Below are 11,595 nucleotides of genomic sequence, written 5' to 3'. Positions count from 1 at the left end.
TTCTGCTGCTTTGCAGTATGTACCTCGCGCTGTACTCACGCTGCAAGTTTCCCAGCAATTCTTCCGCGAGCACAAGCACGAGGACAAGATTTTCAGTAACCCATCATCTAGCGTTGCCAGTTCACTCGTACTGCTCTAGTTGTGACCACTATATCGATCCCGTGAGCCGGCCTACATTATGTCAGCAGTGCCCCAGACTGGAAGGACGGCATCAACTACATATGGAGACATCGCGAGACGTGCTGTAAGTATGGAGATTACCCCATATCGTTGCGTTGCAAGCGACTTCGGACACTTTCCCTATGGTGTCGTTCTTTGTGTAGTCAAGCACTAACACTGCGTCCAGTGCGATCAATGCCGTCTGAGAAAGGCAAGTCGAGACTCAAACTTGAGCAGTCCTCACAAGAAGGATGATGACTGACCGCGAGCCCCACGCCAAACTAGATTCGGTGCGACAGACATGTTCCGTGTGCCCATTGTTCAACCATCGGCCAACAGTGTTCTTTCAGAGACACGAGTCAGAAGTCCAAGGAACCAAGGCAGCGGATTCTGATCTCAACTCAGTAGTACGTTTTCTCAGTGCTTACATAGGCCTCGAAACCTTTCTGGCTGCCGAGGCCGTGTTGTACGAATCGTTCAAACCTGCTTGTGTGGCGCTGTTGGAAAGAGCCATATGTTAACGGACCGGGTTGTGCAGCGAGAGGAAGATCGACCAGATCGAGTCTGGCCTTGCCAGAATTGAGAAGGGTCTTAACACCCTTTCTCAGGCCCAGCAGCGAATTGAGTCACTCATACTCGCCAATTCATCAAATACTTCCACTGGACTTGCTCTACCCCCGAAAGCGACAAAACCGCCTGAAAAGCACTCAAGGAGCTATCCGGCGGAGAGCTTGCTTTCTACAAGTGATAAAAGTTTAAATGGCCACGATGATACCCAGGGACTGGGTTTTGAAGGGGATAGTTCTATCACTGCGCATGCTGCCTTCGCCAGTACCTTTGTCAACCATGCTGTTCAGCACCGTTCCTATAGGGAAGCTTGGCCAAAACTCAGGGCGGCCATGGCTGCACTTCATGAGCTTCTACAGATGCAAAAGGCAAAGGACGATGATCATTTTGCTCATGAAAAACCTTTAGGGAAAGAAGGGTTTGCAAACTTTCCCATGCCTCCTCTAGAATCAATCCTGCCACTTCTCCGCGAACTCAAGAAAACAGTACCCCTGACATTTACGTTGATCTGTGCTTATGGCAACGTCGATTATTTTACCGATCAGTGCCGAAGCGTCTATTTTGCAACCGACACCTTCTCACAAGCCACATTTGTGATTGTCAATGCCGGATTGTACTTCATCTTGCAGGAGAAGATGATGCTTGCACGTCATTCCGACAACGGAGATTCAATTTCCAGCTATCAAGCGCATCTCAATATCTGTCGCGATAATCTGGAGACCGTCTTGGCGCATTTAAACCTCCTCTTGCCAGCACAGCGAGAGAATGTGATTGCGCTTGTGATGGGAGCCAGCTATGCTATCGAGATATCTAAACCGTTACTCGCGTTACGGCTCAACACCGCTGCCTGTCAATTGTGCTTGACTCTGGGATACCATAGAGCGATGAACCAAGCTGGAGAAGACGACGACGCGAGAAGGCAGAGAGGAGTGCTCTTCTGGCTGGCTTATATCCTGGATAGGGCATTGGCCCTTCGGTTAGGACGCCCACCGATTCTTCAAGATTACGAGATTACACTACCACGGAAGCTTGAATACCTAGGAGAGTTTGAATGCCATAGAGAAACCATCCACAGTTTCATGGTTCATGCAGAAGTTCAAGGAAAGATATATGAGGAATTGTATAGTCCAGCGGGGTTGGTTCGGCACGTTGAGCAGCGAAAGGAAACCGCACAAAGATGTGCTGACATCTTGCTAGCGGAACGGAGGAAGATAAGCGAGAAACGGGCGAAAGCTCTCCACGACGCTGCTGACGGAGGCGTTGAAATTGCTACAATGCTATCAATGTCGGATGAGTTAGCTATTTTATCGACTCTGACGCTCATATATCGCTCGATTCCTCCCACATCTGATGGCGTCGCACGAGGCACCCCGAGGACTTTCTCGGTTGACTGCATCAAGATGGCGAGGGAAGCGATGCATGTACACCTTGAATGTATTGAGCTTGTCAGGAAATCTCCAACATTGGCAACAGCTTATATGCACTGGTAAGTCGTATCATGGATCGGAACTGTCAGCTGGCGTTATCATCAATACTGATCATGACTTCTCCTCCCGGACAGGATCATCTTATTTCAACCTTTCATTCCGTTTATTGTTCTCTTTTGCCACGGCATCGAAAGCTGTGCGATTGAAGACCTTCGGCTGATCGAGCGCTTCATGACATCTTTGGAACCGTGGAAGGGCTTGTCTAGCCAATCGGACAGACTTTTTCAACTTTGTCAGGTTCTTAACGATCTTGCAACGATTTGCGTGGAAGCTGGTCAAGCGGGCAGTGTTCAACGACAACCAGAAGTTGGGGAGCTGACTGGCTTCCTGGCGGGCCAAGAAGAAAGCATGCCTGAAAATCAGGCTGAATTTATAGATCAAGACATTCCTATGGATTTTGGCTTGGACGGTTGGGATTTGGGGCAGATCGATCCCATGTCAAGTCGTCAGAGTTATCAGCTCAGCGACCTGTTCACGGAGTACTACATGCAGGTTTTGGATGCTTCGGACTTTCTTGTGCAGGATCCAATGCGGCGAGGCTCATCTGGGCGTGGAAGAGAGTACTGAAGAGCTACATATGTCTATGCTGTTTCCAAAGCGCCAAAGCCACGTCGCAATCGCTAACATTCGTGGGGAATTCCCTCTCTTTACCTGTCGAGCCATCTTACTGCGAAGGGATGACCTCAGCATTGGGATTGTTTGGAGCCTTTCTATTGCTAGCTCCCGCTGATCTGTCGCAAAGCAGCCAACGTCAAACTCTACCATGCCGAAAAAGGAAGATCGCACCTCTCGTAAGGTCATTCGAGCCTATTGATTTTGCATCTTAAAGAAGCGTGCAGCAACTACAAGAAAAATGCGGCATCAGAAAGCTACGACAACGTTCATGTCACTTATCTACAGAGGGCTATGTACGACGTTACCCTCAATTGACCGACCAGGCCATCTTAGACAACTCTAAAACTATTTTGGAAGACGTCTTTGATGATTTCCTTCAATCCGCTGGCAAGGAGGTTGGACTCTTGCCATCACTGGCTAGCTTTTGCTGTTATGGTTGATGAAAGAGCAGAAAGGATGAGCACCAGAACCAGTGAGGAATCACAGGCTAGTCCGTTATCCGAATCGCTATGCCAGAATACTTTCAATGAAGGGTGCAACCAAAGCTCCCAGCAATGGTTCAAGATACCAGATTCCTACGGCACCACCGCTTTGTGGTGATTGCTGGATATTCGCAACAGTCCGTGGAGTGCACCGAGGTGACATCCCTACCTGCGAGGACTTTGAAGCCGGACAACATCCCCGTGCTCGCGCTGAATCCACAAACAAGCGTAAAAGTTTACTATTCAATGCGAAAGAAACCAGATAGACCACTCTTCTCCGAGGCCTTGCAGAGAGCATAGATTCTCTGAGCACGTCTTTACCTTTAAAAGGCAATACCTCCCACCCATAACGCCGGAATGAGACAAACAGAACATCAGCCACAGTTGCGAGGAAACCCCTGCACCCTCCTGCTCGACATGCAACAGGAGACCAGGACCTCCATCATTTGCCTGGATCCTCGCAGCGAAGCCACGTGGCAATTACTTAGACTTTGGGCGGACAATGCATAGCAGCCCTGCCGCTTTCTCGGTCGCTTCAAGATGGCCTGCTCTGCTTCCCGCAGTGGACCCGGTCTGATTCTCCATATCTCTGCCGCCTCTCTGAATCGCCAAATTACCTACTCGGGCATGTATCGTCGCCCATCTCCGTTGAAACAACTATGGGAGCAGCCCCGAGCCAGGACCTGGTGCAAATGAAATCGAACAGCGATAAGAGAGAACTGAACCCAGCTTTGCATATATTCATCAAAGCATCGTATATCTAAGTGCCTTGGCTAGGCTCGGGCATCACGGATTCGATCGATGCAGGACATTCCGAGGTGCTGAGTTGTGAACACCGGACTTTGCACGAGAGCCGAATGAAGGTTGCGGAAACCTTTCGGGGAAAAAATACAGGCATCGTGAGTTTGTACAACTTCTTAGTCAGATCAGGTTCACACCTTCGGCGAATTGTTTCGGGAACGGAGCCTTGCAGGAACTGTCATCAATATGGGCGAGATGAGACTATCTTCTGTGGTTGAAGCAGAACCATATAGATGGCCACACAACTTGTCCTTAGGCCCAGACAACACCGCCCTCATCGTTATTGACATGCAGGTGGATTTCTGTGCTCCAGGGGGTTACCTGGATGCACAAGGTCTTTCAATAGAGTCTACGAGAGCGATAATCCCTCGCATTCAGGAGCTCTTGGACGCGTTTAGAAAAGGCGGATATCAGGTCTATCACACCCGCGAAGGCCATCGACCAGACCTGTCCACGCTCTCGAGCCGCGAACTCCTGCGCAGTCGCAATAACCCCAGTGGAAAGGGTATTGGGGACGTGGGCCCTCTCGGCAGACTCCTTGTCCGCGGCGAAAGGGGCCATGAGATTATACCAGAGCTAGCCCCCTTGCCGTCGGAGCCAGTTATCGACAAGCCCGGAAGGAGTGCCTTCCAGCATACTGATTTGAAGTTGCTCTTGGACAATCGTGGGATAAAGAACATGGTGATCTGTGGTGTCACAACGGATGTGTGTGTTACGAGTACCATGAGAGACGGTAGTAAGTTCCCCCCTTGCAGAAGCCTGTCTTGCGTGTCACCCTGTACTCTCATATCACATTGCAGCAATTCGACTGACTGATAAAGACGATATGGGACTTGACTGTCTTCTTGTCTCCGACGCTTCAGCGGCCGGGCAACAGCATCTGCATGAAGCTGCCGTGGCGAGTGTGTGCGAAGAAGGCGGAATCTTTGGAGCTGTGGCAACCACCCAGGAAGTGCTTGCGGCTGTAGGAAGAGCAAGTTCATAATTTTGCGGCCAAGATCTGATACTGTTCATTAAATGTGTCCTCTGGCCATGGCAACTTCTGGCCCACTACATTGATGCCCTCCTGCCAATTAGCCCCTCTGATAACGGACACTGGTCGACTGATTCACCCTGGAGAGGTTCTTGGGAAGTGAACTATATACAACCGACTGTATGCAAGCAAAGTTCGATATCAATGATGTTGGCGGGTCATGCCCGGCCACATAATCAGCTCTTGTCAGATTCTACCACTCGCCATTGCCTACCACCAAATACAAGAGAATCTCCGGCCTTGGTGGTTGCTGCCATTAGCCATTCGCAGGGAAGTCTCTCAGCTCCGGAGCTGCTCTTCGGGTCCTTCACCCACTCTCCGTTTTCCTGCACTTGCCATCGCTCCGCGAGGAACTCGGCATCGGTTTGCAGTATTCCCTGGCAATAATTGTCGATCCGGATGATCAGGCCCTTGCCCGATTCTCCGCCCGGTTCATCTACTGGCTCCGCTACCAGGAAAGATGGTTTTGGGGAACTCAGCTTCCCTTCAAGCCAGTACTCTTTGAACATTTTCTTCTTGCCTTTGACCGTTAAGAATCCCACCTCCATGACGTCTCCGTTGGATAATAGGTACATATCGGCGCCGTCTGACCCATATTCCCGAGATGAGTCAATGGGATGCTCCCATTTGACGTGCGCTACGCAGTCGTATTCTGGACAGCTGTCTGTCCCCCCAGGCAGCCAAGCCGTTGAGAGCCCGGCGGTCGCGTAGCCGTTGAAAGCGTCGGATTCCTTGATGCCCTCGTACTTGTCTTTCGAGGCAGAAGCAAAGCGAATATCGACATATTTGCCTGACGGTGCCGTCAGCACCAGGACTGAATGGTTCTCCGTCGGCGGATCATAGTCCAGGGATAATCCACGTCGAATTTCCACGAGTGGTCTGTTGAGAAGCTTTCTGGCCCATGGGGGAAGTTTCTCAAACTCCGGGGAGGCTGGATGAGGAACAGGTATCATTATTGAGTATCAGCGGAGTGGAATGGAACACTATCGTTGATGTCGCTGGCGTCAGGTGATTTTATGCAATTGAGTTGATTGTCAAGCGTTTCTTGCCGCGACCCTCAGGGCTTATCTGGAACCGAATCTCGTGCCATCCATTCCGACAGTGCCTCCAAAGGCCGTTTGATCGATGACTGTACATGATTGCAACGCGATCTTGTCGATGTGTGCCAGTCGGAACATAGGACGCCAAATATGGACTCCGCCCAGTCTTGGTTCCCGAACAGTTCTGGATTGCGGGGGGCGAAAGATGCCCATCTCGCCAGCCTTGTGTCCGCAAACCCGCGGACACCGAAGCCAGGACCAGTCAGTATATGCATCCGGGCGACTTCTATTTCCTGTTGGCGGAGAGTCTTGCTTATCAGAACATCATATCGGCTCGCCAGTCCCACTTTTCCACACCAAGCTTCATTCAACATAGCTCCAGATAAGGAATCCTAACGGTCTCATGGCAGTACAGTAGCCAGGGGCTTTGAGACCTGTTAACGAATGCTCAATGGTATAATAGTAACAAAGGAGCATGAGAGTCGGCAATGGAAAACCCCATCGTCTCAGTATTTGTCTATTGCAGAGTCGTCTCTGAACCTGCATCTCCCGGTTCTCAGCTCACCCCCCCCTTGACCCTCCCCCAAAGGACTGGCCATCACCATGTCGAAGGAGCCAGAGACCAAGAGCGTCTCTACCCCTGTGGGATCCATCAGCGATGGGCGTGTGCGGACAATCGACATTGAAGATGAACGCCTGCAAGACATGGGCTATGAACAACACATGAAAAGAGGCTTCAACATCTGGTCTATGACTGCTTTCTGCCTCACCGGCCTTGGTCTTCTTCCTAGTCTTGGAGGTGTGTTTCTGCATCCTCTTAGCATATCCTTTGATGCGCCCCTTGAGACTCACCAACTGAACAGGAACATTATGGTACAGCCTAGGCTTCCTGGGCCTGGTATCCATGACGTGGGGCTGGTTGACCGCCTGCTTCTTCATCATGACTGAGGTCCTGGCCCTGGCCGAGCTGAATTCTTCAATGCCTACTGCAGGAGGCTTGTAAGTAGCTCAACCAGCTTCCGCTGGGTTTATCTTTCACTACACACACTGTTGGTTGACCCGGGGTCTTCAACTACAGGTACTATTGGTATGTGGCTTAACAACCTCCACACCACAGACATGCGCGTCTCATGCGCAACAGGACTTATCGATGTGCGCCTCCAAAGCTCAAGAGAATTGCGTGCTGGGTCACTGTACGTCTCTTCTCGCTTTGTCAAAGATCCACGAAGTTTAGCAAGCCGAACTGCTAATGAGAGGCGGGGAATGGTAGGCATGGTGTATGATTTTGTCGGCCTCTCTCGGCGGAGCGTCCTTCTTCATGACTCAAGCGGACATGATTGAGGCGCTGGTGGTCATGTTCCACCCGGATTTCTCGCCAACAGACTGGCAGACATACTTGGTGAGGCTTACCGGGCGTCGACTCATACCACCCCGTTGTACTGTTGGTGAACCACTGCTAACACGTACACATTGACGCTCAGATCTACCTGGCCACTGTAATCGGGTTAGTCTTGACTCTCACTTCATGACCACCGCATGGGGAACGCGTTTCTTTTGGTACTGAATGAAGTCCCAACGTAGGTGTGCATTGGTCATGGTCCTTCCCAGCAAGGTGTTGGGTCGAATCAGCAATGTCTTCGTTTGGCTCGGAACTCTGACATTCTTCGTCATGCTCATCGCTTTGCCCATCTACGCGAAGAACAACGGCCGCACCAACAGTGCCAAGCAGATCTTCACCTCGTCCTACAACCAGACAGGATGGTCGAATAGCGGCCTCGTGTTCCTCTTGTCGTTCCTCGTCCCCTGCTGGTGCATCAGCGGCTACGACTCGACCGGTACGTCTTATGTCCATGCCTCCCCGTTGAATTTTTGTCGTTCGGCGATTTCACACGCCCCCCAAAAAAAGAAAAGTACCAAAAAGGCAATACTGAAATTGAACCCTCCCCCTTTCAGCTCATCTTGCCGAGGAGACCGAGGATGCTGCCCGCGTGGTACCTCGCGCCATGTGGGTTTCGTGCCTCAGCGTCGCGGTGCTGGGATACATCTTTAACGTGGTTCTGGCCTACGCCGCAACCGACATTGACGCCATCTTCGAGTCGCCCCTCGGACAGCCACTCGGTGCCATCCTCGAGCTCGCGATGGGCAACGGAGGCTTCACGAAGCTCCTGTGGATCTGCACCGTCGTGTCCAACTTTGGGGTCGTTTTCGTGAACAACACGGCGGGGACTCGCATCTTCTTCGCCTACGCCCGTGACGGCGCCCTGCCGTTCGGCAAGTGGTTGAGCCATGTCAACACCGTCACCAAGACACCTATCAACGCCACGATCGCCCTGTCGACGGTGTTTGCGCTCTTGGGCCTCATCTCCCTGGGCTCTTCCGAGGCGCTGCAAGCTTTCTTTTCGGGCTCTTCGGTTTCTGGGGCCACGGCGTACCTGATGCCGGTGTTGATGAGGTATGCATGCCTGTGGCATTTTCCCCAAGTCACAAGTCTCCGCGTTACCGCTGGTCACATCTTCGAGCTGACGACTTTCGTCATCACCAGATGCATATACGAAGACAACCCAGACTACGCGCCAGGCCCGTTCTCGCTGGGCCGGTGGTCGAGACCCGTGAGGTGGATCGCGGTCGTATGGACTGGTGAGTTATACCCTCGTGCTCCTCGCTCCTCGCCCCTCGCTCCTCCCTTTTCTAGCCTCGGCGCGAAACGGCTTTTGCTCCAAAGATTTGTCGAGGATTGGGACTGGGAACATGTGCTGATACATTCGTCGTCATTGTTGTTCAATTCATACAGTCTTCACAGTTCCCATCTTCGCGTTTCCGCGGACCCCCAACCCAAACATTCACACCTTCAACTGGAGCTCCGTCTTCTACTGCGGTCTTCTGGCGCTGGTGGTTCCGTGGTACTTTTTGCGAGCTCGCAAGTGGTTCAGGGGTCCGGTTCCCAAGGGCGCAGAAGGATCCGATGTTGCCTTTCACTAGGTAAGCGGACTGCAGGATAAAGGAGGCAGGCCAGCAAGCAAGTTTCAGAAATCCAAGAAAAGAGAGACTGCCATGATGGGAAATATCGCGCCATCTTAGGGGGGGAGGGGGTTTGTAAAAATGGAAACGCGAAGGCATTTCAAAATTCAACCTAGTAGGAGGAGACTGTTGCAGTACCGTATAGTGGTACAGCGGTGACGAACAATCAGTCTAGGTCGTGATGAAAGACGCGAGTGTAGTCTTTTTTATCTTATTGTGAGCGCATTATGTATGGTGAACAGACAGTCAATAGGTAGGTAGTTCTGCCCTGTGAGCCGGGTAGGCACCTATGTATCTATTAATTTACACAATGACACGATTTTCGCGCTCAACGCCGCTACGCAGAAACGGTTTGTATGACAAGTGTCTCGAAGGGGTTCTTACTTTCTCAATGACGGAGAAAGAGTCTCCTACAGAGTCAAAAACGCCTTCTCCTCACGATTTTGACGATACATGGACCCGGAGACACCCCTGTCTGGGTGGACGGTTTTAATTATCAATGCGATAGCCCCCTTGAACGTGTCCACGTTATAATTATGCCACTTGCGATGCAACAACTGTCGGAGGATTTTGGACCAACGCATCCCTCCACAGAGGGTACTCGACCGACCTTACAAACTTGTCCTCGTACCGGATACCCTCGTCCTCGTCTACGACTCCCTCTGCCGGGGGGAGCACCGGGGAGATGAAGGCATCCCAATTCGGGTCAAAGAAGAACGGGATGGAAATCCGTAACGAGTCGGCGTCGTGGCAGACGCGATGCAAGGTCGACTTGTACGCCCCGCGGGTCCATTCGTGCAGCATGTCGCCGATGTTGCAGACGTAGCAGCCCTGTTGAAGGTCCAGAGTTCGCAGGGTCAGTCTCCCGGGAACAACAACAACAACAACAAACCACAACCTGGTGTCTGTCTATCTGTCTGACACGGGATAGGACAACGGTACAGTGAACAGGTGGGTGGTGTCTTACCTCGATGGGATCTGCCCAGATCCATTCACCAGATTTGCTGAGCACTTGGAGAGACTTGGGGTTCGAGTCGGTCAGGAGGAACGTCAGGATCCCAAAGTCTGCCCGTGGTTGGCAAGCAAAAAATTTCACGGGTCAGCAAGGGGTTCATATGTATGTATGTAGGTGACGTGTGCCTTCAGGGCTCCTTACGGGCCCAGAAAAAGGGGTGTCGAGAGATCTCGTACCTGTGTGTTCTCCGATGCCCGCCAGTTGCTTTGACCTTTCCTTCCGTCCCTCGTAGCCCAAGATGCGGAGGTTCCAGAAGGCTTTGTCGATCCGGTTAAGGAAGATGCTCTCGTCGACATCCAGTCCGATCGCTATGGCCTTCATGACTTGAGTCCCGAGAGCCTCTAAGCGTTCGATGTACTCTTCCGCTGTCTCTCGGAAATCGGACGGGGTCGAGGGCCACTGGTTGAGACCCATGCCCGTCGTGTACGGTGGACCTTGTGTCTCGACGGGACGATAAACATCCAATGCCTTTCGTGGGAGGAACAACTCTCAGAGAAACACGGTCTCGACACTATACAGAAAAGGGACAGGGAGGGAGCATAGATCAGGTTCATACCTCGTGCGACCCCTTCGTGGGATTGTTGATCTTCAGAAACCCACGTGCGTTGTCTCCCCCTTCGGCGATCTTTCGTATGGCAAGCCGTTCTTTTTCTTCCGGTGTTGCCGTCTCGAAGAAGTTCCGCGACTTGGTCAACATGTCCCCAACGAGGCTCATGGGTATGCCATGGTTCTTGAGGTAGAAGAAGCCAACCTCCCGACAAGCACGGTCGATATCTAGCGCGACCTTCTTTCTCTCTTCAGACGAGGAAGCAGGATCAATGAAAGCTCCGAAATCTACAATGGGCAGGGAAGCAGCCATTGTGATGGGCGGGTGGTGACGGCGATTTTCAGCTCTTGTCTATCTGTTTCGCAGGTGTTGTGTATTGGCAGCATTTTTTTTTTTTTTTGCAATTAGCTAGGCTTCCACGACCTTGAAAGCCAACCGTAAGATTATTGTATTGTCACGTTAGGGGTATTGCTGGCGTGTGAGGGTCCCTGAAGATAGCTGAGATGGCACTGGGGCGTTGCTAGTCTGGCTCGGGCGCCGCGGGATTCCGATGCTGGAAGACGGGAGGGCAGGTCCCTCGCATGGTCTGATTGATAGCCATGGTCTTAGCGACGCCGCTATCAGATGGCTTCTAGTGACAAAGAGGCTTTGATAAGAGGGTAATCTTCGCAGCGCGAGATGGAGTTGACCGAACGTCCAGGAAGAGTATGGGAGATGTGGTCAGGACCCGAGGATGGTGAGGATGAGATGACGGGTTGGGAGGGAAGCATGGCACACACAGTACAGAATGAGCACATCCCACATATGCAAGTTATGTGGATGTAGGTATAG

General features: G+C 51.8%; 5 protein-coding genes across 5 annotated transcripts; 3 read left to right on the top strand and 2 right to left on the bottom strand.

Moving 5' to 3' along the window:
• Positions 1-178: 178 nt before the first annotated feature.
• Positions 179-2,780, top strand: PV08_05256 (uncharacterized protein; the record flags this gene model as incomplete). The annotated part of the gene is made up of 3 exons (XM_016379600.1): positions 179-244; positions 768-2,212; positions 2,288-2,780. The coding sequence occupies 3 exons, from the start codon at positions 179-181 to the stop codon at positions 2,778-2,780; spliced, it is 2,004 nt and encodes a 667-aa protein (XP_016235427.1).
• Positions 2,781-4,297: 1,517 nt separating this feature from the next.
• Positions 4,298-5,096, top strand: PV08_05255 (uncharacterized protein; the record flags this gene model as incomplete). Its single annotated transcript, XM_016379599.1, has 2 exons — positions 4,298-4,847; positions 4,933-5,096. 2 exons carry the CDS (start codon positions 4,298-4,300, stop codon positions 5,094-5,096), a joined length of 714 nt encoding a protein of 237 aa, XP_016235426.1.
• A 224-nt stretch (positions 5,097-5,320) lies between these two features.
• Positions 5,321-6,097, bottom strand: PV08_05254 (uncharacterized protein; the record flags this gene model as incomplete). The annotated part of the gene is made up of 1 exon (XM_016379598.1): positions 5,321-6,097. One exon carries the CDS (start codon positions 6,095-6,097, stop codon positions 5,321-5,323), a length of 777 nt encoding a protein of 258 aa, XP_016235425.1.
• Positions 6,098-6,787: 690 nt separating this feature from the next.
• PV08_05253 (uncharacterized protein) lies at positions 6,788-9,163 on the top strand (the record flags this gene model as incomplete). The annotated part of the gene is made up of 8 exons (XM_016379597.1): positions 6,788-6,983; positions 7,048-7,183; positions 7,326-7,377; positions 7,455-7,583; positions 7,755-8,019; positions 8,138-8,636; positions 8,727-8,821; positions 8,976-9,163. 8 exons carry the CDS (start codon positions 6,788-6,790, stop codon positions 9,161-9,163), a joined length of 1,560 nt encoding a protein of 519 aa, XP_016235424.1.
• Positions 9,164-9,736: 573 nt separating this feature from the next.
• On the bottom strand, positions 9,737-11,076 carry PV08_05252 (uncharacterized protein; the record flags this gene model as incomplete). Its single annotated transcript, XM_016379596.1, has 4 exons — positions 9,737-10,033; positions 10,170-10,267; positions 10,394-10,685; positions 10,774-11,076. 4 exons carry the CDS (start codon positions 11,074-11,076, stop codon positions 9,737-9,739), a joined length of 990 nt encoding a protein of 329 aa, XP_016235423.1.
• Positions 11,077-11,595: the final 519 nt, after the last annotated feature.

The sequence above is a fragment of the Exophiala spinifera genome (genome assembly GCF_000836115.1).
Source record: "Exophiala spinifera strain CBS 89968 unplaced genomic scaffold supercont1.4, whole genome shotgun sequence".
In the NCBI taxonomy this organism is placed as follows: domain Eukaryota; kingdom Fungi; phylum Ascomycota; class Eurotiomycetes; order Chaetothyriales; family Herpotrichiellaceae; genus Exophiala; species Exophiala spinifera.
Note: the sequence above shows the minus strand (reverse complement) of the source record. Positions and strands in the feature narration are given on the sequence as shown.